The 27782-nt window shown below is 39.2% G+C and overlaps 1 protein-coding gene across 1 annotated transcript; it reads right to left on the bottom strand.

Annotated features, from left to right (window-relative positions):
- Positions 1-746: 746 nt before the first annotated feature.
- On the bottom strand, positions 747-27782 carry LOC117530590 (chymotrypsin-like protease CTRL-1). The gene is made up of 7 exons (XM_034193479.1): positions 27690-27782; positions 27474-27583; positions 27258-27367; positions 5336-5438; positions 3076-3255; positions 2707-2972; positions 747-754 (listed from the first exon to the last, which is right to left on the bottom strand). The coding sequence occupies exons 1-7, from the start codon at positions 27780-27782 to the stop codon at positions 747-749; spliced, it is 870 nt and encodes a 289-aa protein (XP_034049370.1).

The raw sequence follows: 27782 nt of genomic DNA, 5'->3' as shown, positions 1-27782 counted from the left end.
TATATCCCTCTTGTGTGCTTAAAGTATACCACAAGTGCATTTATCGATATACTGCCATTGTACTAGTTGTATACTTTGAGTCCCTATTTTGAGTTTATTATCATATACTTTAAGTATACTGTTATACACATTGGTTATTTCACTATTTTACACTTTATACTTTAATTTTGCTTGGCATATTACTTGTAGCTTACTATTTATATACTGAAAATATACTCCTTAAAGTATTCTTAAAGTTTACTCATACTGTATGTACATAAGAGTGTGATGCATTTACAAAATCACAAGACAGAATGTTGTAAACAAGTTTGATATATTTTCAAACATTTCAAAAACAAAGACTTATGAAATCAAGTCCTTCCTTTGTGGAGAAAATTAAAGGAAAAAGTGCATGTAAAATGTAAACATAATGGTCTCTCCAAGATCAAGTCCTTATTTGTAAAAAGGTAAACATAGCGTCTTCAACTGAGGTGATGGTCTAGTGGTTAAGGTGTTGGGCTTGAGTCCAGAACATCATGGGTTCAAATCCCCGCCTGACTGGAAAATCACTAAGGGCCCTTGGGCAAGGCCTTTAATCCCCTATTGCTCCCGGTGTGTAGTGAGCGCCTTGTATGGCAGCACCCTGACATCGGGGTGAATGTGAGGCATAATTGTAAAGCGCTTTGAGCATCTGATACAGATGGAAAAGCGCTATATAAATGCAGTCCATTTACCATACAGAATGACCCAGAGAGCATAAACACTTTTTACATACCTGAAAGGGGGAAATATCAATAAAGACGCTCAGACACAATGTTTCCTCTCTGGCAGCTTCATTGAGAATGAAGCATCGTGACCGCGAGCTCCCCCTCCTGGTCCCTGCAGGCATAACTAATCAATCACCATCAATCTCTCTGAAGGCTCAACAGGTGGATCCCAGATAAAATAACCTGACCTGTATATTTATGGCCATTTTAACCTTGTTTTAACCCATTTTTTAGCTCTTTCCTAGCACTTAACATTTTAACAGCTCTCACAGTTTTAATGTAATTCAAAATGAATTTTAAAATCATTAATGATGAAAGAGTCTTACATTTCAAGCATTTGTTCATAGATTAACTCCCAATTTTACTGTTTTAACTGACTGATTTTAATTGTGTATTCTAAAACTGCTTTTAATGACTGTTTTGCTGCCTCATGAAATTATCAATATCAATTATCGGTTTCTTAATAAAATTAATCTATCACAGCAACACTGTTCCCCAGACAGCTACGAGCCCGCCATGAAGAAACACACAAGTGACTCCTGTCTCTTCTTCCCTGTCAATACAGGTTAGTATAGTGTATCAAACAACCACAATTCGAGTTAAATGATTGTTAAAAACCCGTGGAGTGTATAGATGAAGTTTTAGATGTAGAAATAGTGATGTAAACAGTGTGATAAGCTTAAAGAGAAATAGCTCCGCTCTCCCCCATTAGGAAAAATGGCACAAAATGGCGGTCTGCCGATGGTTTTATTAGGCCTTGTAGTGCTCCTGTACGTTTATTTTCATTTGCGTTTGTGAGTGACGGTATTTTAGAGTTGCAGTGTGAATTAATTTGCTATGTGAATGTTCAAGCTTACTGTTTTGGGTCCAGTTAACCCCTTAACGCCTATTGTCGCATCTATGCTACAATATTTGACTCAAATATGCAACATACCAAATTGACCAGTATGCCTGTTGTCGCAAATTTGCAACATACCATTATTATTATAACATTATAACATAAAGTCATTACCAAAATACCAAAATTACTATTTATTTTTTGTGCAAAAGTGAAATTAATAATCTCAACATTATTTACCATCTACTTAAAGGCAAAAACACACACAGAACATTTTTTTATATACAGCTATATAAATTCAGGCGTTAAGGGGTTAAAAGAGCACATAAACACAATACTAGTATTGTGGTTAATGTGTACAGTATGAGTGTGTGTTTGACCGGGCAGTTACAGTGTAGTCAAGTCTATTCAACATGTTAAAAACATAAGAAAAACATGATTCAAGATGTTAAAAACATAAGAAAAACATGATTGTTTTGGTTAAAGCAGTGGAATTGTAATTGAGTACACAAGTATGTTTTCTTTATTTGTATTTTATTTCAAGCCATATTAAGAATATGAGACAGTAATTTGAGTTTGAGAATGTATAAAGTATGTTTAACAAGTAAAACAGTTTTGTGAAGAACAATAAAGTAAATTTAATTGTGAGATTCTGTTTAATAAAAGAGACAGCTATGAGCCCGCCATGAAGAAACACACAAGTGACTCCTGTCTCTTCTTCCCTGTCAATACAGGATGTTTTTATTTTCTGTGATCAGGTCACTCAACCTGAGGCCTGTAACATCACTCATAAGGATGCATTCTTTCTCCATTTATACATTACTTTTACAACAAGCCCTTAATGTTTGGTGGCAATCAGGGTTTTGTTGTTGTTTGTTGTACTTTTTGATTAATTTTGTTGAATGGCAAACCAAACAATGGAGGGATGTGAACACATAACCTTCATGGTGCAGTTAATGATAATGGTCCTCCTGACCTGCTTGTAATTGCTTCAGCTGGGCCAATATCCTGTTACTTTCAATTTGCCACTGGGAATGATGGTGTTGAAAAGAATTCCATATATATATATATATATATCCCTGCAATCTTTGTTGTATGATTAAAGACTGAAGAAACACTTACCATTATTACTGATTCTGCCCCATCCTGTGGCCCAGCACATGGTGTTGGTGTGGAAGTTGCTGGAGTTACTTGCTAGGCAGATCGGGCTGATGTGATCGGTGAAAGTGACAGGGCTGCTTAGCTGAATCAGGGCAATGTCATTGTCAAACATTGAGTTGGCCATAGAATGGTTCATAAACTTGGAGATCGTGCGACTCTGTTCATTAGGACTTTGGATATCTAGATTTACTCTGCCCATGACCACAATCCAGGAACTGATGTTTGGCCTGGACATCAAAGAGACAGATAAGTTATATCATACACTGAGCGGGCAATGATTACAGTATCATTATTTGGCAGATTTATCATTATGAGTATCGGTTTTCTTACCTTGTATTACAGTGAGCTGCAGTTAGCACCCACTGGTTGCTGATCAGAGTACCTCCACAGGAATGAAATTGCATACCATTCTGAACAAACTGTAGGCTGACCTGCCAGGGCCATGATCCAGCTGTTGCATTTTGACCACCCACAATTCTAGGGTTCAGAGGTGCCATTCCACAACCTGAAAGAAAATAATCAAATATATGTTTGTCAATAATTTTAGGTCAGATGTCCAACTGGCAACATCTTTACTAAAATTCATGAAATGTACATTCTGCTCTACAACAGAATAGAAATTTGTTGAATTTCAAAAGTAAAAAGGACATCAAAAGAGTATCTGTCTTGTCTCTACTTTATCAGTGGTAAATTGGTGATATTGTCAGACAAAAAGAACTGATAAACAGTTTGACAATTTTGACAATCCCATTTACTCCAGTAAGGATTTAGAGAATATCTCATTTTTAATTATTTATAACTGTGTTCCTGGAGAAGCAAAGCATGATATGGTTCCTCAAAAGAAAGAAAATGACCATTAACATAATTTTATAAAGTAACCCTAGAAAATACGTATGATGCACAAAGCTGATGGTATTTTGGTTAGTATTCAATTTGTTAATTTCACATTGAGAAGGAAGTACTTACCCTGAGCACTGGACTCTGTAGGAAAGAGATATAGGTATGGTTATGCACATTTTAAGCTGTGGTGGTGGTTGAATAAAGAAACAGCATTTTGACAAATAGCCCTACTTACAGTGCATCTGGAAAGTACTGTAGTGTTCAGAATAATAGTAGTGCTATGTGACTAAAAAGATTAATCCAGGTTTTGAGTATATTTCTTATTGTTACATGGGAAACAAGGTACCAGTAGATTCTTACAAATCCAACTAGACCAAGCATTCATGATATGCACACTCTTAAGGCTATGAAATTGGGCTATTAGTAAAAAAAAAAAGTAGAAAAGGGGGTGTTCACAATAATAGTAGCATCTGCTGTTGTCGCTACAAACTCAGAACTATTATGTTCAAACTGCTTTTTTAGCAATCCTGTGAATCACTAAACTAGTATTTAGTTGTATAACCACAGTTTTTCATGATTTCTTCACATCTGCGAGGCATTAATTTTGTTGGTTTGGAACCAAGATTTTGCTCGGTTACTAGTATGCTTGGGATCATTGTCTTGTTGAAACACCCATTTCAAGGGAATGTCCTCTTCAGCATAAGGCAACATGACCTCTTCAAGTATTTTGACATATCCAAACTGATCCATGATACCTGGTATGCAATATATATAGGCCCAACACCATAGTAGGAGAAACATGCCCATATCATGATGCTTGCACCACCATGCTTCACTGTCTTCACTGTGAACTGTGGCTTGAATTTAAAGTTTGGGGGTCATCTCACAAACTGTCTGTGGCCCTTGGACCCAAAAAGAACAATTTTACTCTCATCAGAGTCCACAAATATTCCTCCATTTCTCTTTAGGCCAGTTGATGTGTTCTTTGGCAAATTGTAACCTCTTCTGCACATGTCTTTTATTTAACAGAGGGACTTTGCAGGGGATTCTTGCAAATAAATTAACTTCACACAGGAGTCTTCTAACTGTCACAGCACTTACAGGTAACTCCAGACTGTCTTTGATCATCCTGGAGCTGATCAGTGGGTGAGCCTTTGCTATTCTGTTTATTCTTCTATCCATTTTGATGGTTGTTTTCCGTTTTCTTCCACGCATCTGTTTTTTGTTTTTTTTGTCCATTTTAAAGCATTGGAGATCATTGTAGATGAACAGCCTATAATTTTTTGCACGTGCGTATAAGTTTTCCCCTCTCCAATCAACTTCAGTCAGTTAGTTCATCAGTTTTGTGGAACAAACAGGTGTGAATCAGGTGTCCCCTATGTAAGGATGAAGCCAGCACCTGTTGAACATGCTTTTCTCTTTGAAAGCCTGAGGAAAATGGGACGTTCAAGACATTGTTCAGAAGAACAGCGTAGTTTGATTAAAAAGTTGATTGGAGAGGGGAAAACTTATACACAGGTGCAAAAAAATTATAGGCTGTTCATCTACAATGATCTCCAATGCTTTAAAATGGACAAAAAACCCACAGGACCGCGTGGAGAAAATGGAAAACAACCATCAAAATGGATAGAAGAATAACCAGAATGACAATGGCTCATCCACTGATCAGCTCCAGGATGATCAAAGACAGTCTGCAGTTACCCGTAAGTGCTGTGACAGTTAGAAGACGCCTGTGTGAAGCTAATTTCACCTGCTGTTCCCTGAATATGTGTCTGCTGCCATCAGGGAGGAGACTGAGAGTGCCTCAGGAACAACAGGCTGAAACTCTCCTTTGTACCAGCCTCCATCAAACTCTTAAACACAAAAGAACATTAGCACTTTACTCGCCCAAAAACTGTTTTTGTGTCATTTGTCTTTGTCAATGTCTTTTAATGCAACTCTGTAGCACTTTGCCCAAGACAAATTGCCCTTTGGGGACAATAAAGTTTATTCAATCAATCAATCAATAATTTATTTGCAAGAATCCCCCGCAAAGTCCCTCTGTTAAATAAAAGACATGTGCAGAAGAGGTTACAATTTGCCAAAGAACACATCAACTGGCCTAAAGAGAAATGGAGGAATATTTTGTGGACTGATGAGAGTAAAATTGTTCTTTTTGGGTCCAAGGGCCGCAGACAGTTTGTGAGACGACCCCCAAACTCTGAATTCAAGCCACAGTTCACAGTGAAGACAGTGAAGCATGGTGGTGCAAGCATCATGATATGGGCATGTTTCTCTTACTATGGTGCTGGGCCTATATATCGCATACCATGTATCATGTATCAGTTTGGATATGTCAAAATACTTGAAGAGGTCATGTTACCTTATGCTGAAGAGGACATGCCCTTGAAATTGGTGTTTCAACAAGACAATGACCCCAAGCACACTAGTAAACGAGCAAAATCTTGGTTCCAAACCAACAAAATTAATGCCTCGCAGATGTGAAGAAATCATGAAAAACTGTGGTTATACAACTAAATACTAGTTTAGTGATTCACAGGATTGCTAAAAAAGCAGTTTGAACATAATAGTTTTGAGTTTGTAGCGTCAACAGCAGATGCTACTATTATTGTGAACACCCCCTTTTTTTTTTTTACTTTTTTTTACTAATAGCCCAATTTCATAGCCTTAAGAGTGTGCATATCATGAATGCTTGGTCTTGTTGGATTTGTGAAAATCTGCTGAATCTACTGGTACCTTGTTTCCCATGTAACAATAAGAAATATACTCAAAACCTGGATTAATCTTTTTAGTCACATAGCACTACTATTATTCTGAACACTACTGTACAGAGCTTCACTTTTTCCACATTTTGTTATGTTACAGACTTATTCCAAAATTGAGTAAATTTCTCACAACACCCCATAATGACAACATGAAAAGTTTTTATTTTTATTTTTGCTAAATTATTAAAAATTAAACAAAGAAATCATGTGTACTTAAGTAATCACATACTTTGCTTGATAGTTTGTTATGCTTCTTTGGCAGCAATTACAGCCTCAAGTCTTCTTGAACATTGTGCCACAAGCTTGGTGTACATTGCAGCACCTCTCAGGCTCCATTAGGTTGGATGGGGAGTGTTGTTGCACAGCCATTTTCAAATCTCTCCAGAGATCTTTAATCAGATTCAGGTCTGGGCTCTGGCTGGGCCAGGACATTCACAGAGTTGTCCTAAAGCCACCCCTTTGAAATCTTGGCTGTGTACTTAGTGTTATTGTTTTGCTGAAAGATAAACCATTGCCCCAGTCTGAGGTCAAGAGCGCGCTCGAGCAAGTTTTCATCCAGGATGTCTCTCTACATTGCTGCATTCATCTTTCTCTCAATTCTGACTAGTCTCCCAGTTCCTGCCACTGAAAAACATCCCCACAGCATGATGCTGCCACCACCATGCTTCACTGTAGGGGTGGTGCCTGGTTTCCTCCAAACATGATGCCTGGCATTCACGCCAAAGCATTCAATGTTTGTCTCATCAAACCAGAGAATTTTGTTTCTCGTGGTCTGAGAGTCCTTCAGGTGTCTTTTGGCAAACTCCAGGCGAGTTGCCATGTGCCTTTGTTAAAGATTGGCTACCATGCCTGAATGGTGGATTGCTGCAGAGATGGCTGTCCTTCTGGAAGGTTCTCCTCTCTCCACACAGAAATGCTGGAGCTCTGACAGAGTGACCGTCAGGTTCTTGGTCACCTCCTTGACTAAGACCCTTCCCCCACAATAGTTCAGTTTAGTCTGGCAGCCAGCTCTAGAAAGAGTCCTGGTGGATCCGAACCCCTTCCCTTTAAGGATGATGAAGGCCACTGTGCTCATTAGGACCTTCAAAGCTGCAGAAATGTTTTCCCCTTCCCCAGATTTGTGCCTTGAGACAAGCTTGTCTCTGAGGTCTACAGACAATTCCTTTGATTTCATGCTTGGTTTGTGCTCTAACATGCACTGTCAACTGTGGAACCTTATATGTAGACAGGCACTGGACTGAGCTGAGGGGAAGCAATTTTGGACAACTGGAAAAGTATTGCAGATGTGATGAGGCAGACAGTGAGGAAGGTACTGGGTGTGACATCTGGACAGTAGAAGGAAGATAAGGAGACTTGATGATGAAGATGTCCAAGAAAGCATAAGGAAAAAGAGGATTGTGAAAAAGAATTGGAGATAGTCAGAGAGATAAAGACAGTAGACAGGAGTACAAGAAGATGTGGTGTAAGACAATAACAGAAGTGGCAAAAGATAAGGGAAAGGCATATAGCAAGCTGTACAAGAAGTTGAATAGTAAGGAAGGAGAAAAGGACTTGTACCAATTGGCCAGACCAAGGGACAGAGCTGGAAAGGATGCACAGCAGGTTCGTGTGGAAAAAGATGCAGATGGTAATGTGCTGGCAAGTGAGGAGAGTGTGTTCAGAAGGTGGAGGGAATATTTTAAGAAGCTGATGAATGAAGAAAATGAGAGAGAGGAAAGGCTAGAAGATGTGGAGAGAGTAGATCAGGAAGTAAAGGGATAAATAAGGATGGAGTAATGGCAGCTATGAAGAGAGGAAAGGCAGTTGGTCCAGATGACATTCCAGTGGAGACATGGAAATGTCTAGGAGAGATGGCAGTGGAGTTTCTAACCAGATTGTTTAATAAAATCTCCTCTGCCTGAGGAGTGGAGAGGAAGTGTGCTGGTTCCTTGTTTATGAACAAGGGTGATGTGCAGAGCTGCAGTAATTACAGAGGTATAAGGTTGGTCAGCCACAGCATGAAGATATGGGAAAGAGTAGCTGAAGTTAGGCTTAGAAAACAGGTGAAGATTGGTGAGCAGCAATATGGTTCCATGCCGAGAAGAGCCTACTGGTGCAATTTTTTGCTCTGAGAATACTGATGGAGAAGTACAGAGAAGGCCAGAAGGAGTTATATTGTGTGTTTGTGGATTTAGAGGAAGCTTATGACAGGGTTCCAAGAGAAGAATTGTGGCATTGTATGAGGAAGTCTGGAGTGGCAGATAAGTATATGAGGGTAGTGCAGGATATGTACAAGGATAGTGTGACAGCAGAGAGATGCACAGTAGGAATAACAGATTTATTCAAGGTGGAGGTGAGATTACAGCAAGTATCAGTCCTTTCTTGTTTGCAGTGGTGATGGACAGGTTGACAAATGAGATAAAATAAGACTCTCAGTGGACTATGATGTTTGCAGATGACATTGTGATCTGTAATGAGACTAAAGAGCAGGTTGAGTCTAGCCTAGAAAGGTGGAGATATTCTCTGGAGAGCAGATATGCTCTGGAGAGCAAGGGGATGAAAGTCAGTAGGAGCAAGACAGTACATGTGTGTGAATCAGAGGGAGCCCAGTGGAATAGTGCGGTTACAAGGAGTAAAAGTGGTATAGTAGTGGTAAAGTAGATGACTTTAAATACTTGGGGTCAACTGTCCAAAGTAATGGACAGTGTGGTAGAGAGGTGAAGAAGAGAGTGCAGAGTGGGTGGAGAAAGGTGGCAGGAGTCATTTGTGATCAAAGAATATATGCAAGAGCGAAGGGGAAAGTTTGCAAGACAGTAGTGAGACCAGCTATGTTGTATGGCTTAGAGAGCTGAAGATGTTGTGAGTATCTTTGGGAGTAACGAGAATGGACAGGATTAGGAATGAACATATTAGAGGGACAGCTCAGGTGAGACAGTTTGGGACAAGTCAGACAGGTGAGATTGAGATGGCTTGGACAGTGCAGAGGAGGGACCTAGGGTATATAGGGAGAACGATGCTGAGGATGGAGCCACCAGGCAGGAGAAGAGGGAGGTTAAAGAGGAGGTTTATGGATGTGGTGAGGAAGGACATGAAGGTGGGTGGTGGGACAGAGGAAGGTACAGAGGACAGGGTGAGATGGAAATGATTGATCTGCAGAAGCGACCTCTAACAGGAGCAGCCGAAAGTAGAAGAAATTAATAGTGATAATTTGTAAAAACAATGACACAAGGTGAAAATGGATTTAAACTGTCAGTGTGATGTTGTCAGAGAAATACTATCTGATGTTCTTTCCATAACTACCCAGTTAGAAAGCAGTGCATCTGCCACATTTAGGAGTTTCTAATTATCTAGCTGCCTTACTATAAAGATGAAATGACCTTGCAAACTTTTCAGTTTTACAATAGTAACGTTTTTAGTTTGAAAATGGTAATAACTGTTCTTTGAAATATCTGATTTGAGTAAATTGTAAACTTAATAATAATGAATAGCTTGGTATATAAGTTTAAGATAAAGGGAAATGTAGAATTTTACCCGGAGGGATGAGAATGAAGCATGTCAAGAACATCCAGAGCGTCCAAGGTGCCATTCTCTCGCAAAACTTTCTTCAATAAGAACAGGATGTCTTAGTCATTATATAAATGTCTTTTGGCATTTAAAGGTGCAGTGTTGGTGGGGTTAATGTGTTTCACCACACCCTGATGAAACGTCATTGTTTAATTTACACTAATTGTAGTGACAGCAACATGCCCCTCCTGCCCATGGTATGTTGTAAAGCCAAGTACATCGTGTCCCAAAAAAGTGCCATAGAAGCCATAGAAAATCTATACACTTTTGGATACTGATATCTATCATACGTCATCTTAAAGCATACGAGGGCTGTCAATAAAGTAAAGGTCCTTTTATTTTTTTCAAAAACTATATGGATTTCATTCATATGTTTTTACGTCAGACATGCTTGAACCCTCGTGCGCATGCGTGAGTTTTTCCACGCCTGTCGGTGACGTCATTCTCCTGTGAGCACTCCTTGTGGGAGGAGTCGTCCAGCCCCTCATCGGAATTCCTTTGTCTGAGAAGTTGCTGAGAGACTGGTGCTTTGTTTGATCAAAATTTTTTCTAAACCTGTGAGACACATCGAAGTGGACACGGTTCGAAAAATTAAGCTGGTTTTCAGTGAAAATTTTAACGGCTGATGAGAGATTTTGAGGTGATTCTGTCGCTTTAAGGACTTCCCACGGTGCGAGACGTCGCTCAGCGCTCTCAGGCGCCGTCGTCAGCCTGTTCAAGCTGAAAACCTCCACATTTCAGGCTCTATTGATCTAGGACGTCGTGAGAGAACAGAGAAGTTTCAGAAGAAGTCGGTTTCAGCATTTTATCCGGATATTCCACTGTTAAAGGAGATTTTTTTAATGAAAGACGTGCGGACGGATCCGCGCGTCGGGACGCAGCCGACGCGGTGCGGCGGCACAGGAAAAACACCTCCGTGTTGATAACCATTCTAAATCCAGGCGGCTTTTGATGGCTTTCAGTGGAGTGAGTATATGAGAAATTGTTTAACAGGCAGGACATGTTCCAACTTGTCCTTAAGGCTTTCAACAGAGGTGTTTTCCTGTGGCGGAGCGTCGCGGCGGCTGTGTCCCGACGCGCGGACCCGTCCGCATGTCTTTCATTAAAAAAATCTCCTTTAACAGTGGAATATCCGGATAAAATGCTGAAACCGACTTCTTCTGAAACTTCTCTGTTCTCTCACGACGTCCTGGATCAATAGAGCCTGAAATGTGGAGGTTTTCAGCTTGAACAGGCTGATGACGCTGCCTGAGAGCGCTGAGCGACGTCTCGCACCGTGGGAAGTCCTTAAAGCGACAGAATCACCTCAAAATCTCTCATCAGCCGTTAAAATTTTCACTGAAAACCAGCTTAATTTTTCGAACCGTGTCCACTTCGATGTGTCTCACAGGTTTAGAAAAAATTTTGATCAAACAACGCGCCAGTCTCTCAGCAACTTCTCAGACAAAGGAATTCCGACGAGGGGCTGGACGACTCCTCCCACAAGGAGTGCTCACAGGCGAATGACGTCACCGACAGGCGTGGAAAAACTCACGCATGCGCACGAGGGTTCAAGCATGTCTGACGTAAAAACATATGAATGAAATCCATATAGTTTTTGAAAAAAATTAAAAGGACCGTTACTTTATTGACAGCCCTTGTATCTCAGGGAATTTTATCTCTGGTGTTCACTTTGAATTTCACCTCAGTTTGTCAGAGTTTTGGCATTGACAAGATGTGCTCAATATGTGCACCACTCCTCTGGTTCTGCCAGATCTCCCTTTTTTGTTAATATAAACAGTTCTATCAGGTTGAATCTTCTATACAATCCTACATATTGTCTTTCTGTCTGGAGCTTTTCTAACTGTAAATTGAGATTGATATTGCCGTTGGGTTTGCACAGTCGATTTGTTCTCAAAGTAGAATTCCAGCAGTTTCCCTTTTTGTTCAACTGTAAGCAGCATCCTCATTGGATGAGTCTGAAACTACATCAGAAAAATTCCTCACATATATGTTGATGTCTGACAAAAAAAAAAAAAAACAGAATTCAGCTTGTGTGAAGCACCTTGAGGCAACTTTGTTGTGATTTGGTGCTATATAAAATGAAAATAAATTGAAAAAAAATCAGATTAGCCGAGTGGTCTCTGTCTATGTGTATGCGTGCGTGTTTATGGCTTCAATCACAGAGAAACTGGGGAGAGCTGACATTTGCAGTTTGGTATACTTGTGTATTTTGGGTCAATGAATGCTGTGAAAATTGAAAGCTGACAGGATTAATATTTGTGGAGAAGTTAGGGATAGTTTCTAACAACACTGAATAATGGATGTTGTGCTGCAATGCACCATGGGAGTTCAGGGTTTTGGAGTTTTAAATGTTGTTATTGTGGTTCATGTTAGTTTAAGAGTGTTGTTAGTGTTACTGATTTATTGTATTTTAATTGCTTGATGGGGTTAATAGGTTTCACCACACCCTCATTAAACTTCTTTGTGTAATTAGCACTAATTATAGTGACAGCAACATGCCCCTCCTGCTCATGGTATGAGGTGATGGTCTAGTGGTTAAGGTGTTGGGCTTGAGACCAGAAGATCCTGGGTTCAAATCCCCGCGTGACTGAAAAATCACTAAGGGCCCTTGGGCAAGGTCTTTAATCCCCTATTGCTCCCAGTGTGTAGTGAGCGCCTTGTATGGCAGTACCCTGACATCGGGGTGAATGTGAGGCATAATTGTAAAGCGCTTTGAGCGTCTGATGCAGATGGAAAAGCGCTATATAAATGCAGTCCATTTACCATTTACCATGTGACTAAAAACATTAATCCGGGATTTGAGTATATTTTTTTATTGTTACATGGGAAACAAGGTACCAGTAGATTCAGTAGATTCTCACAAATCCAACAAGACCAAGCATTCATGATATGCACACTCTGAAGGCTATGAAATTGGGCTATTAGTAAAAGAAAGTAGAAAAGGGGGTGTTCACAATAATAGTAGCATTTGCTGTTGACGCTACAAACTCAAAACTATTATGTTCAAACTGCTTTTTTAGCAATCCTGTGAATCACTAAACTAGTATTTAGTTGTACAACCACAGTTTTTCATGATTTCTTCACATCTGCGAGGCATTAATTTTGTTGGTTCGGAACCAAGATTTTGCTCGGTTACTAGTGTACTTGGGGTCATTGTCTTGTTGAAACACCCATTTCAAGGGCATGTCCTCTTCAGCATAAGGCAACATGACCTCTTCAAGTATATCCAAACTGATCCATGATACCTGGTATGCGATATATAGGCCCAACACCATAGTAGGAGAAACATGCCCATATCATGATGCTTGCACCACCATGCTTCACTGTTTTCACTGTGAACTTTGGCTTGAATTCAGAGTTTGGGGGTGGCCTCACAAACTGTCTGCGGCCCTTGGACCCAAAAAGAACAATTTTACTCTCATAAGTCCACAAAATATTCCTCCATTTGTCTTTAGGCCAGTTGATGTGTTCTTTGGCAAATTGTAACCTCTTCTGCACGTCTTTTATTTAACAGAGGGACTTTGCGGGGGATTCTTGCAAATAAATTAGCTTCACACAGGCGTCTTCTAACTGTCACAGCACTTACAGGTAACTCCAGACTGATCAAAGGGTGAGCGTTTGCCATTCTGGTTATTCTATCCATTTTGATGGTTGTTTTCCGTTTTCGTCCACGCGTCTCTGTTTTGTTTTGTTTTGGGTTTTTGTCCATTTTAAAGCATTTGAGATCATTGTAGATGAACAGCCTATACTTTTTTGCACCTGCGTATAAGTTTTCCCCTCTCCAATCAACTTTTTAATCAAACTACGCTGTTCTTCTGAACAATGTCTTGAACGTCCCATTTTCCTCAGGCTTTCAAAGAGAAAAGCATGTTCAACAGGTGCTGGCTTCATCCTTAAATAGAGGACACCTGATTCACACCTGTTTGTTCCACAAAATTGACAAACTCACTGACCGAATGCCACACTACTATTATTGTGAACACCCCCTTTTCTACTTTTTTTTTACTAATAGCCCAATTTCATAGCCTTAAGAGTGTGCATATCATGAATGCTTGGTCTTGTTGGATTTGTGAGAATCTACTGAATCTACTGGTACCTTGTTTCCCATGTAACAATAATAAATATACTCAAAACCTTAATTTTTTTAGTCACATAGCACTACTATTATTCTGAACACTACTATACAAGCGTTACTGATTCTACGCACATACAGATCAGACAGCAAAAAGGAGGTACATATATATATATATATATATATATATATATATAAAACATCATTGAGTTATAACATCATTGATGCACAGCAGAGTGAAACACTTTTCCTACAATCTGTCATTGCTTTCCTCTTATGAAGCACTTCCCTTGTGTTTTATGCTACGCATCATTTATTTTTAGCTCGCACAAGCACCATGAGTACCAGTTATGTGCACCCCTGAATATAATATATTAATAGCCATGTGCCTGGCCAATCTACCATACAGGTCTGATTGGGAAGGTTCTCCTCTTTCCACAGAGGAATACTGAACCATCGTGTTCTTGGTCACCTCCCGGCCCTTCTACCCTGATTGCTCAGTGTAGACAGGTGGCCAGCTATAGGAAGTGTCCTGTCCATCTTCATCCATACACCTGTGAAAGCAAGCATAAATAGATGTAAAGTACAAGAGAACAGCAAACAATAATCAGGAACATAAAATTAACGACTATTGGTGGGCTTGTCACTTTTTTGATCACTCTCCAGTGATTAGCAAAGCAGTTCATTGTGGTGCAGGCAGTTACTGCTGTTCATACACCATCCGGAGTCTACTGCAAATGTATAGGAGTTTGTAATTAATTACTGCTACAGTGCAGAGATGAGTGTGGGGAGGTTGTCAGTATTCAGGGATCTGTCAATGTGGGGTGTGGTGGTGGGCGGGAGTGCTGTCCAGTGGGCAACACAGGGATAGAACAGGCTTGTAGCACAATACATTAATCCACATAGATTTTTCCCTGACTTTAACTGCAGTGTGGGTGACTAGCAAGATTTGGAATGGGTCATGCCACCTCTTAGAACGCCAGTGTTTCCTGCAGAGTTTCTTGGCCAACACCCAGTTGCGAGGTCGGAATGGTTGGAATGGACAGGTTGCTGGAGCAGGTTTACAGTTGTGTATCAATCCAACATCATATTTGCTGGGGGCAGGGGGCATATTAAAAGTGAAGTGGCATCTGTGTACGTGTGTGTATAACTTTGATCACAGAAAAACTGGGGGAGAGCTGACATTTGCAGTTTGGTATGCTTGTGTATTTTGGGTCATGGATGAATGTTGCAAAAACGGAAAACTGGTTGGACTAATATTTGTGGAGAAATTAGGGATAGTAGCTAACAACACTGAACAATGGAGGTTGTGCTGCAATGCACTGTGGGAGTTTGGGGTTTTAAGATTTTAAATGTTGTGATTGTTGTTCATGTTAGTTTAACAGTGTTGTTAGTGTTATTGATTTATTGTGTTTTTTGTAGTTCAATCAAGTGGAAAGTGTAGTGCATTTGATTTCTTCCACCACTGTCTCTGTATGTGGGTGTGTAAAATTTAAAGCACCTGCTTGAGGCAGAATGCAGAAAACATAAAATGCTCTGCCTCAGTTTTCATACTTCTGCGCAGCTCACCACAATATATTAAAAGTAAAGTAGCCTTTGTACATGTGTGCATGCGTGCTTGTGTATAACTTCAGTTACGAAGCTGACATTTGCCGTTTGGTATACTTATGTATTTTGGGTCAAGGCTGAATGCCGCCAAAACGGAACATTGATAGGACCAATATTTTTGAAGAAACTATGGATATTAGCAACAACACTGAACAATGGACATTGGCAATCACACTCTAGAGTCACATGCTATTCCAGTAGGAGGCGATAAATCATCTATATATTACAAGCGATGTGGTGTCTGTGTACATGTATGCGTGCCTGCATGCGTGATTTTATTAAGTTCAATGTACGTACATAATATCATTGTAAATACATTAAAAATACATGGAAACAGTGAAAACACATATTTTCACTGTAGTCCTTTTAAAAATCAAATGAAAAATAGAATAATAACATAAAATAATAATAATAAAAATTCTGATAATAATAATAACAACAATAATAACAATAATAATAATAATAACAATAGTGTGTATATGATAGCAAGAACCTAAACAATTTATAAATACACTGAGACAGTAAAGTAAGATTAAAAAGTTACATAATTAACAGGAAATAAAAGGGTTGTTCTTCCTCAAAAAAAAAAAACTGTTGAGGTCTAAGGTTCTAAAAACATTTTGGAGTCACATGCCATTCCAACTCATCATAGAAAGTTTACAAAATTTCTTACCACCATTGAAAAATGTCAGTTACCTATTTTATAAACACTACCCAATCTAGAGCCCATGGATCCCCATGTCCAACGTGCTAGTATATATATATACTAGCACGTTGGACATGGGGATACACACACACACACGTATTTACTGCTGCAGTTTTATAACTTCCTCATGCAATGCAACGTTCACTGTAACTTGCAATTAGTGATTATAATACTCCATGTATAATTACACCTTTGGCTGATAAGTGTCATGAGGGCAATCATCAAGTGTGGGACTTTCAGCTTGACGTCTACTGTGAGTGAAGGCCTTGACTCAGTTCTTGCACAGAATGCTTTTGTCATGATCAACACAGACACACCCTTGTTTTGTATTGTAATGTTCAGAAGTAGAACATTTATTCTTCCCATAACTCAATGACTCATTCCATTTTTGTTTCTTGTGTGTTTAATTAGCATATCTCTCCATAATGACTGGAATAATGGTTTTCATCATGCAATTAAAGGGGAATTCTGAGTCTTTGAAGTCACGGCCAGCCCCTCTTCAGTACCATGTGTCTCAATACAGTGTCAGTGTGACAGTAGCGCCTGCTGGGGGTTCGGCGGGTAAGGTAAATGGCTACAAGCAGTCACGTTAAAAATGTTTTTTCATTTAATTAATAAGGTAAATATGCGCACCTTCACCTCTGCAGAGACACTCTCCATGCTGCAACACACCTAATGACATTTTCACCTGTTCAGTGGCAACTCTGAGTATTTCTGATTGCCCAATGCCATAAAATTAAATAGGCCATTCACCTTTGATACTGTTAGCATTTTAAATCAATAAAGCACTGATTATGAGTTTTGGTCCAGAGTAAAAAGATGAACCCAAAAACGTTGATCACTTAAGTAGTGCTCACTTCACTGAAAGAGGGATGTGGTCTTCACGGTGTGTTACTTCTGGCTGCTAGGTGAAACCCCCGTCAGGCTGGAAAAGCATTCATGGCCTTTGGACAAGGTCCTTAATCCCCAAATTGTTCCCGGTGTGCAGTCAGTGCTTTGCATGGCAGCATCCTGACATCGGTATGTGGGGGAATGTGAGGCATCATTGGAAAGCACTTAGAGCTGCTGATTCAAATGGAAAAGTGCTATATAAATGCAGTCCATTAACCATTTTAGTTAAATGTGTGATAAAAGTAAGGTAGAAAAAGAAAAAGCAAAATCTTCTACAAGTACTGAAACTACAAAGAAGTGAAGTATATGATGAAATAGAAACTTTATGATAATGGATGTTTTGAAGCCACTGGAGAGCCATTTAACAGAATGTTGAGTGCAATTTAGAATATATATTTAGGTTATAAACCTACACACCAAGCCAGACAAGGTGTTCCTGGACAATAGAGTGGTGCATATTTGAAGCAAAGCAGAGTGTCGATATGATAGTGAAACCCCAGACACATTGCAAAGCTGCTGTTGAGCTAGAAAACACTGAATAGAGTGCTGACAATCAGATCCATCAACATGTTGATTACAAAATGGACTGCAGAGGGATCAGATATGCTTAAATCATGATATTCGTGATTAATAACGTCAATATGATCAGTAAAAATAAATAAATTTAAAAAAATGCCTTGATCAAGCCTAAAATGACGCAGTGCATCCAGAAAGTATTCACAGCACTTCACTCATGCCTCATTTTATGATGTTACAGCCTCACTCCAAAATAGAGTAAATTCATTTTTTCCCTCAAAATTGTACTCACAACACCCCATAATGACAACATGAAAAAACTGGTAACACTTTACTTACAAATATTGTTATAATAGTGGCATAAGACTGTCATGAATGAATGATTGAATGAATGAGTTTATTCAGCACACAATTCAACAACAAAAATATTCATAAAGCAACTTTACAAAGGCCCCGCGTGGTCGAAAGGGTGAGGGCAGAAGCAAAGCTTATAAATACCCACCCCTTATACTAAAAAATAAGAAATGTACACACACAAACAAAATTTCATAAATACATATCTACGCAATCACATATACAGTGGTCCCTCGTTATAATGAGGTTCACCTTTCGCGGCCTCACAGTTTAGCTGATTTTTTTTTTTAAGTGCAATTTTGCATGCTTTTTTTTTTAACAGCACATTGTGTTCTGCGTCCTTACCAGGCAAGCCGGTCGCGGCACCGGTCGGCATCACCGCGATTGCTCTCACTGCCTCTGATGTGCTTACTGAGTCTGCAGGCTCGATAAACGCAGCAGTGGGCCACTCACACCACCCTCCTGTCTGCTTTGTGGAGCTGCGCCAAATCTGGCTTATAAAGTGTGTAGTGAAGGGTTTTACAGCCTTAAAACATCTATAATAATTGCAAAAAATAGCGCTGACTACTTCGCGGATTTCACTTATCGTGGGTTATTTTTAGAACGTAACTCCCGCAATAAACGAGGGACCACTGTATACATATATACATACATACACAGATATATACATGTATACATGTACATACATGTCAAATCTATAGACCTAAGTCTTCAACTATAGCACATAATTTTGTTATTCTTGTAATGTCTTTTAAAGTCAATCAATCAACTTTTTTCTTATATAGCGCCAAATCACAACAAACAGTTGCCCAAAGGCGCTCCATATTGCAAGGCAAGGCCATACAATAATTATGAAAAACCCCAACGGTCAAAACGACCCCCTATGAGCAAGCACTTGGCAACAGTGGGAAGGAAAAACTCCCTTTTAACAGGAAGAAACCTCCAGCAGAACCAGGCTCAGGGAGGGGCAGTCTTCTGCTGAGACTGGTTGGGGCTGAGGGAAAAAAAACAGGAAAAAGACATGCCGTGAAGGGGGGCAGAGATCGATCACTAATGATTAAATGCAGAGTGATGCATACGGAGCAAAAAGAGAAAGAAACAGTGCATCATGGGAACCCCCCCACAATCTACATCTAAAGCAGCATAACCAAGGGATGGTCCAGGGTCACCCGATCCAGCCCTAACCATAAGCCTTAGCGAAAAGGAAAGTTTTAATCCTAATCTTAAAAGTAGAGAGGGTATCTGTCTCCCTGATCTGAATTGGGAGCTGGTTCCACAGGAGAGGAGCCTGAAAGCTGAAGGCTCTGCCTCCCATTCTACTCTTACAAACCCTAGGAACTACAAGTAAGCCCGCAGTCTGAGAACGAAGCGGTCTAATGGGGTAATATGGTACTACGAGGTCCCTAAGATAAGATGGGACCTGATTATTCAAAACCTTATAAGTAAGAAGAAGAATTTTAAATTCTATTCTAGAATTAACAGGAAGCCAATGAAGAGAGGCCAACACGGGTGAGATATGCTCTCTCCTGCTAGTCCCCGTCAGTACTCTAGCTGCAGCATTCTGAACCAACTGAAGGCTTTTTAGGGAACTTTTAGGACAACCTGATAATAATGAATTACAATAGTCCAGCCTAGAGGAAATAAATGCATGAATTAGTTTTTCAGCATCACTCTGAGACAAGACCTTTCTGATTTTAGAGATATTGCGTAAATGCAAAAAGGCAGTCCTACATATTTGTTTAATATGCGCTTTGAATGACATATCCTGATCAAAAATGACTCCAAGATTTCTCACAGTATTACTAGAGATCAGGGAAATGCCATCCAGAGTAACGATCTGGTTAGACACCATGCTTCTAAGATTTGTGGGGCCAAGTACAATAACTTCAGTTTTATCTGAGTTTAAAAGCAGGAAATTAGAGGTCATCCATGTCTTTATGTCTGTAAGACAATCCTGCAGTTTAGCTAATTGGTGTGTGTCCTCTGGCTTCATGGATAGATAAAGCTGGGTATCATCTGCGTAACAATGAAAATTTAAGCAATACCGTCTAATAATACTGCCTAAGGGAAGCATGTATAAAGTGAATAAATTGGTCCTAGCACAGAACCTTGTGGAACTCCATAATTAACTTTAGTCTGTGAAGAAGATTCCCCATTTACATGAACAAACTATAATCTATTAGACAAATATGATTCAAACCACCGCAGCGCAGTGCCTTTAATACCTATGACATGCTCTAATCTCTGTAATAAAATTTTATGGTCAACAGTATCAAAAGCAGCACTGAGGTCCAACAGAACAAGCACAGAGATAAGTCCACTGTCCGAAGCCATAAGAAGATCATTTGTAACCTTCACTAATGCTGTTTCTGTACTATGATGAATTCTAAAACCTGACTGAAACTCTTCAAATAGACCATTCCTCTGCAGGTGATCAGTTAGCTGTTTTACAACTACCCTCTCAAGAATCTTTGAGAGAAAAGGAAGGTTGGAAATTGGCCTATAATTAGCTAAGATAGCTGGGTCAAGTGATGGCTTTTTAAGTAATGGATTAATTACTGCCACCTTAAAGGCCTGTGGTACACAACCAACTAACAAAGATAGATTGATCATATTTAAGATTGAAGCATTAAATAATGGTAGGACTTCCTTGAGCAGCCTGGCAGGAATGGGGTCCAATAAACATGCCGATGGTTTGGACGAAGCAACCAATGAAAATAACTCAGACAGAACAACCGGAGAGAAAGAGTCTAACCAAATACCGGCATCACTGAAAGCAGCCAAAGATAACGATACATCTTTGGGATGGTTATGAGTAATTTTTTCTCTAATAGTCAAAATTTTGTTAGCAAAGAAAGTCATGAAGTCATTACTAGTTAAAGTTAATGGAATACTCAGCTCAATAGAGCTCTGACTCTTTGTCAGCCTAGCTACAGTGCTGAAAAGAAACCTGAGGTTATTCTTATTTTCTTCAATTAGTGATGAGTAGAAAGATGTCCTAGCTTTACGGAGGGCTTTTTTATAGAGCAACAAACTCTTTTTCCAGGCTAAGTGAAGATCTTCTAAATTAGTGAGACGCCATTTCCTCTCCAACTTACGGGTTATCTGCTTTAAGCTACGAGTTTGTGAGTTATACCACGGAGTCAGACACTTCTGATTTAAAGCTCTCTTTTTCAGAGGAGCTACAGCATCCAAAGTTGTCTTCAAAGAGGATGTAAAACTATTGACGAGATACTCTAACTCCCTTACAGAGTTTAGGTAGCTACTCTGCTCTGTGTTGGTATATGACATTAGAGAACATAACGAAGGAATCATATCCTTAAACCTAGTTACAGCGCTTTCTGAAAGACTTCTAGTGTAATGAAACTTATTCCCCACTGCAGGGTAGTCCATCAGGGTAAATGTAAATGTTATTAAAAAATGATCAGACAGAAGAGAGTTTTCAGGGAATACTGTTAAGTCTTCTATTTCCATACCATAAGTCAGAACAAGATCTAAGATATGATTAAAGTGGTGGGTGGACTCATTTATTTTTTGAGCAAAGCCGATAGAGTCTAATAATAGATTAAATGCAGTGTTGAGGCTGTCATTCTCAGCATCTGTGTGGATATTAAAATCGCCCACTATAATTATCTTATCTGAGCTAAGCACTAAGTCAGACAAAAGGTCTGAAAATTCACAGAGAAACTCACAGTAACGACCAGGTGGACGATAGATAATAACAAATAAAACTGGTTTTTGGGACTTCCAATTTGGATGGACAAGACTAAGAGTCAAGCTTTCAAATGAATTAAAGCTCTGTCTAGGTTTTTGATTAATTAATAAGCTGGAATGGAAGATTGCTGCTAATCCTCCGCCACGGCCCGTGCTACAAGCATTCTGACAGTTAGTGTGACTCGGGGGTGTTGACTCATTTAAACTAACATATTCATCCTGCTGTAACCAGGTTTCTGTAAGGCAGAATAAATCAATACGTTGATCAATTATTATATCATTTACCAACAGGGACTTAGAAGAGAGAGACCTAATGTTTAATAGACCACATTTAACTGTTTTAGTCTGTGGTGCAGTTGAAGGTGCTATATTATTTTTTCTTTTTGAATTTTTATGCTTAAATAGATTTTTGCTGGTTATTGGTGGTCTGGGAGCAGGCACCGTCTCTACGGGGATGGGGCAACGAGGGGACTAACATACCAAGTACTTTAATATTGTCAGGACAGTTGTTGCAGAACATCTTTGACAGATACACACTGACTTTCAAGTGTCATAAGTGTTACATGACACAGTCATGAACTTGTCATAAACATTATTGTTGTGTGTTGGGGGGGTGTGGCTGGACGTTTTGGTGTTCTTTTCTTTTCTTTGCTCTCCAGGTGGTATGCAAACTGATTTATTGTCTGTGGAGAAGGTGCTGGCAGAAGAGTCCTTCACCCTCATCAACATGATGAGCAGCACCTGTGGATGTTGCTCACGTGCAACCTTAAAGACTTTCAGCTGAAGCAGATAATGAGATGGCGTTCTGCATTTAAGTCATGTGTGATTCAAGCAGAATTGCCGGGAACTCGACCTTGTGATGTTCGTTTGTGAGACGCTGAGGACCGCGCCTGGGTTTGACACATCGTGCCTGTGAAGGAGGAAGGGTGAGGGACACATGCTGTCAGCACACATCAGCGGTGATTAATTGTTTGACTAATTGTTAATAGTAACTTGGTATTTTGTTATGCAGTATATTTGAACTTTGGTGAGAATTGTGCAGCTCGCTTCTCACTGCTGTGGCATGCGGACTGATGATCCTCCACCTGTTGTGAGAAGCTGCTCATTTACATAAAGCTTAAATACAGACCTGAATGTGTTGCTGATAGTGTGTGCCTTTTGAAGGATATTAGTTGTAGCTGCTGACTTACCTCACCTTTTCTATCCTTCGCAGAGAGTCGGTTTGTCGTGTCCACCTGGGGGGTGTTTGGTGGTAAACGTGGGTCCAGAAGCGCCGGGCTTCGATCCTTTTGGGCGCTGGAGAGCGTGCCATCCTTCACTCCGCCAGACTGACGCAGCTTTTGTTTGTACACGTTGTTATGCACCAAAGGGTGGAAAAATAAATTGTTTTGTTATTGGAACCGCTTTCTGGTTATTTTAGCGCTGGGTTCCGTCAGACGCAGGTCCGCTCCTCAACCCGCGTCGACACATAACACATTATGTCAATGTCATAAATGTTTATGACAGCTGTCATTAAGTGTCATTCGGTTTTTGAAATGACAAGTTGATATTTTTTGGGTTGTCTTGAATACGACAGCTTGATCTTAATCAAAGCAACACAACCAGAAGTTGTCTTTGGCCTTTTTAGTCTTCAGTTGTATGCCAACTTGTCAACTTGTCATTACAAAAACCAAATGACACTTAATGACAGCAGTCATAAACATTTATGATGTTGACATAATGTTTATGAACACATTCATGACTGTCTCATATAACAGCTATGACAGTGCCATTTCACTATTATGACAATACCTTCAAGTAAAGTGTTACCAAAAAACTTTTTACTTGAAAAAAATGTATTAAAAATAAAAATCTAAAAAAAAATCACATGTACATAAGTATTCACAGCCTTTTGTTCAATACTTTGTTGATGCATCTTTGGCAGCAATTATAACTATTGTATAGTTATTTATATAGTTATTTAATAGTATAACAATTGAAATATGTGAAGGAAAAAATAAAAATGTAATAGTCAGCTGTATATATAGAGCACCAGGTTCTAGTATTGAAGCATTCACTGACTGGATGGAAGAAATGTTCTCAAAAACCAATCAAAAAGTTGTCTTCATTTGTGGTGACTTAAATATTGATCTGCTTAATCCAAACAGGCATAAAATAACAGATGAATTTATCAATACAATGTACAGCATGAGTTTATATCCAAAAATCACTAGGCCAAGTACAATTACATCCCATTGTGCCACCTTAATCGATAATATATTCACCAATGATATTGAAAACAATACAGTGAGTGCATTATTAATCAATGACATCAGTGACCACTTACCAGTTTTCATTGTTTATAATAGAAACCACTGGAGGAATCAGCCAGAGGAAAAACTCAAATACAGGTGAGAGCGGACAGAGGAAAAGATGAATACACTGAAGTATGGCTTACGGATGCAAAACTTGGAAGAGGTATATAGTGAAGGTGATGTAGATAGAGCATATGGAGCTTTTTAAAAAATATTTACATCACTATATGAAACAAATTGTCCAATAAAACAATACGGTAAAAAACAAAAATTCAAAGATCGACCATGGTTGACGAAAGGATTACAAAATGCATGTAAAAAGAAAAATACACTATATAAAGAATTCATTCCTTCAAACTAAGGACTAAGGAGGCAGAAAATAGATATAAGAAATAAATTAACTAATATTATAAGGGTATGTAGGAAGGAATACTATAGTAAGATATTATATAATAACAAAAATAATATCAAAGAAATATGGGATATATTAAATAGCATTATTAAAAATGGTACCAAACAACAGAGCTATCCTCAATATTTCATTGATAACAATATTAGACAGGAAAATATGAATGAGGTGATTAATGGTTTTAATAATTTTTTTGTAAATGTTGGACCTAACTTGGCAGAAAAAAAAATTCCTCATTCATTGTTATCTGAGGACTGGAATGATAATCTTACAGAGAGGAATCCCTGTTCAATGTTCCTCACAGCAGTGGAAGAAAAATAAATAATAGATATTGTTAACAATTGCAAATACAAAACATCTACTGATTTAAATGAAATTGACATGATAGTTGTAAAACAGGTCATTGAAGGGATTTCAGAACCATTAACATATATTTGTAATTTGTCATTTCAAACCGGTAAATTTCCCAATGAAATGAAAATAGCCAAAGTTGTACCGCTGTATAAGACTGGGGATAGACAACACTTCACAAACTATAGGCCTGTTTCTTTGCTTCCACAATTTTCCAAAATATTAGAAAAATTATTCAACAATAGATTAGATAAATTCATAAACAAACATAAATTACTTATTGACAGTCAATATGGATTTAGAGCAAATAGTTCAACATTACTGGCATTAATAGAATCAGTTGAGGAGATCACAAATGTCATAGATCATAAATTACATTCAGTTGGAATATTCATAGACCTTAAAAAAGCTTTTGACACAATCAATCATGATATATTAATCAATAAACCTGAACGGTATGGGATCAGGGGATTAGTGTTGCACTGGGTGAGAAGTTATTTGAGTAAGAAAACAGTTTGTGAAGTTGGGGGAATATACATCATCATGCTTGGACATTGCTTGTGGTGTCCCACAGGGGTCAATATTGGGTTTTATATAAATGATATTTTTAATGTGTCTAAGATATTAAAATTAGTATTATTTGCAGATGACACAAGTATTTTTTGTTCTGGGGGGATTTGCAGAAACTACTCAGGAACATCACTACAGAAATGGGAAAGCTGAAAATGTGGTTTGACAGAAACAAATTATCATTAAAATTAAGTAAAACAAAATATATGTTATTTGACAATTATAATAAAGACATACAAGTGCAGTTACAAGTACAGGGGGTGGATATTGAAAGAGTATATGAAACTAAGTTTCTTGGGGTGATAATTGATGATAAAATAAACTGGAGGTCTCATATAAAATACATACAGAGCAAACTGTCAAGAAGCATTTCAGTTCTGAACAAAGTAAAATACGTACATTCTGGACCACAACTCACTCCTCATTCTCTACTGCTCACTGATCTTACCATATTTACACTATTGTGCAGAGGTCTGGGGCAATATTATAAATGTACGACACAACCATTATTCATACTGCAGAAAAGAGCTATAAGAATAATTCATAATACTGGTTATAGAGACCACACAAATTCACTATTCTTGAAATCAAAAATTCTAAAATTTACTGCTCTGGTTCATTTTCAATCAGTACAAATCATGTATAAAGCAATAAACAATTTACTTCCTGGAAATATTAAAAAACATGTTCTTTAATAGAGTAGAGAATTATAATCTGAGGGGGAAGTTTAACTTAAAACATCAGTGGGCACGTACAACATTAAAAGGTTTTTGTATTTCTGTTTGCGGAGTGAGGATATGGAACAGACTGAGGGTGGAGCTCAAGCAATGTCCAAGCATGAACCAGTTTAAGTAGCGGTATAGGCGCATGTTTTTTCTAGGTCTAGGGAGGAGGAAGGGTGTTGAGGGTTAGGGTGTTTTGTTGATCATGTTTAGTTGTGTGCACTTTGTTTTTCTATCTTGTAAATATGTAGTATAAAATCACACGCATTGCATATGTATGTAAGTATGTGTAGGTGTATGTAGGTATGTGTATATATGTATATATGTATGTATCTACACTAGATATGTTTATGATGATGGGATTTGAGTTTGTGTTGTGTTAAATGTGTTTGTAGCATGGCCCAAGCAGAGGGTCACTCCTTAGAGTCTGGACTGCTTGAGGTTTCTTCCTCAATACATCAGAGAGAGTTTTTCCTTACCACTGTCACCTGTGTGCTTGCTCTGGGGGTTGGTAATGAGTATATATGTATGTTTGTATGTATATAAGGGGTGGGCGTTTATAAGCTTTGCTTCTGCTCACCCCCTTTTGGTCACACATATCACTGTGGAATTGTCTTGTGTATCAGTTTTTTGTTATTGTTGAGTCTGTGTGCCAAATAAATCCATTCATTCATTTATTCAATTACAGCCTCAACGTCTTCTTGAATATGATGCCACAAGACTGGTGCATGTGACAAACATGACACCTGGCATTTACACCAAAGAGTTCAATCTTTGTCTCATCAGACCAGATAATTTTGTTTCTCATGGTCTGAGAGTCCTTCACGTGCCTTTCCGAAAACTCCAGGTGGGCTGCCATGTGCCTTTTACTAAGGAGTGGCTTCCGTCTGGCCACTCTACCATACAGGCCTGGTTGGTGGATTGCTGCAGAGATGGTTGTCCTTGTGGAAGGTTCTCCTCTCTCCAGAGAGGAATGCTGGAGCTCTGACAGAGTGACCATCAGGTTGTTTGTCAGCTCCTTCTCCCTACATCGTTCAGGTTAGACAGGCAGCCAGCTCTTGGAAGACTCCTGTCCATCTTCATCCATAAAATAAGCATAAACAGATGTAAAGTACAAAAGAACAGTAAACAACACTCAAGAACATAAAATTAACTGCTGAGTGGTCCGTGGTCCAGGTGGCTCCCTGGGGAGCTGATGGAGGATGAGGTCACTGTGGAGGAAGAGGAGGCAATGAGAGGGCTGCTACAATCACTCAGCCCAGAACTACAGATGACCAGAGATGTGTGGAATGCAGAAAACAGCGAATCAAAGAACACTGCGATGGAACGCAGACAGACAGGCTCAATACGGAAATTGAGAGGCCAGGTACCAGGTTGTGAACACTGAGTCTCTGGCGCCGATGAGGTGAAGAACCAGGGCATATATGGAGGCATGTAGATTGCAAGCAGGTGTGCTCATCAGCTCCACAAGGGCTTCCACCTGGGAAAAGAGAGAGAGAGAGAGAGAAAGAGAGAGAGAGGGCAGGAACCAGGACGACACACAACAGTACCCCCCCCCCCCCAATGGCAGCCCCCAGGTGACCTACTGGGCCGATCAGGATGCTCCCTGTAGAAGTCCCGGAGGAGGGAAGGGTCCAGGATGAGGCTCCGCTTGACCCAGGAGCGCTCTTCGGACCCAT

This window comes from Thalassophryne amazonica, chromosome 18 (assembly GCF_902500255.1).
Source record: "Thalassophryne amazonica chromosome 18, fThaAma1.1, whole genome shotgun sequence".
Lineage (NCBI taxonomy): Eukaryota > Metazoa > Chordata > Actinopteri > Batrachoidiformes > Batrachoididae > Thalassophryne > Thalassophryne amazonica.
Note: the sequence above shows the minus strand (reverse complement) of the source record. Positions and strands in the feature narration are given on the sequence as shown.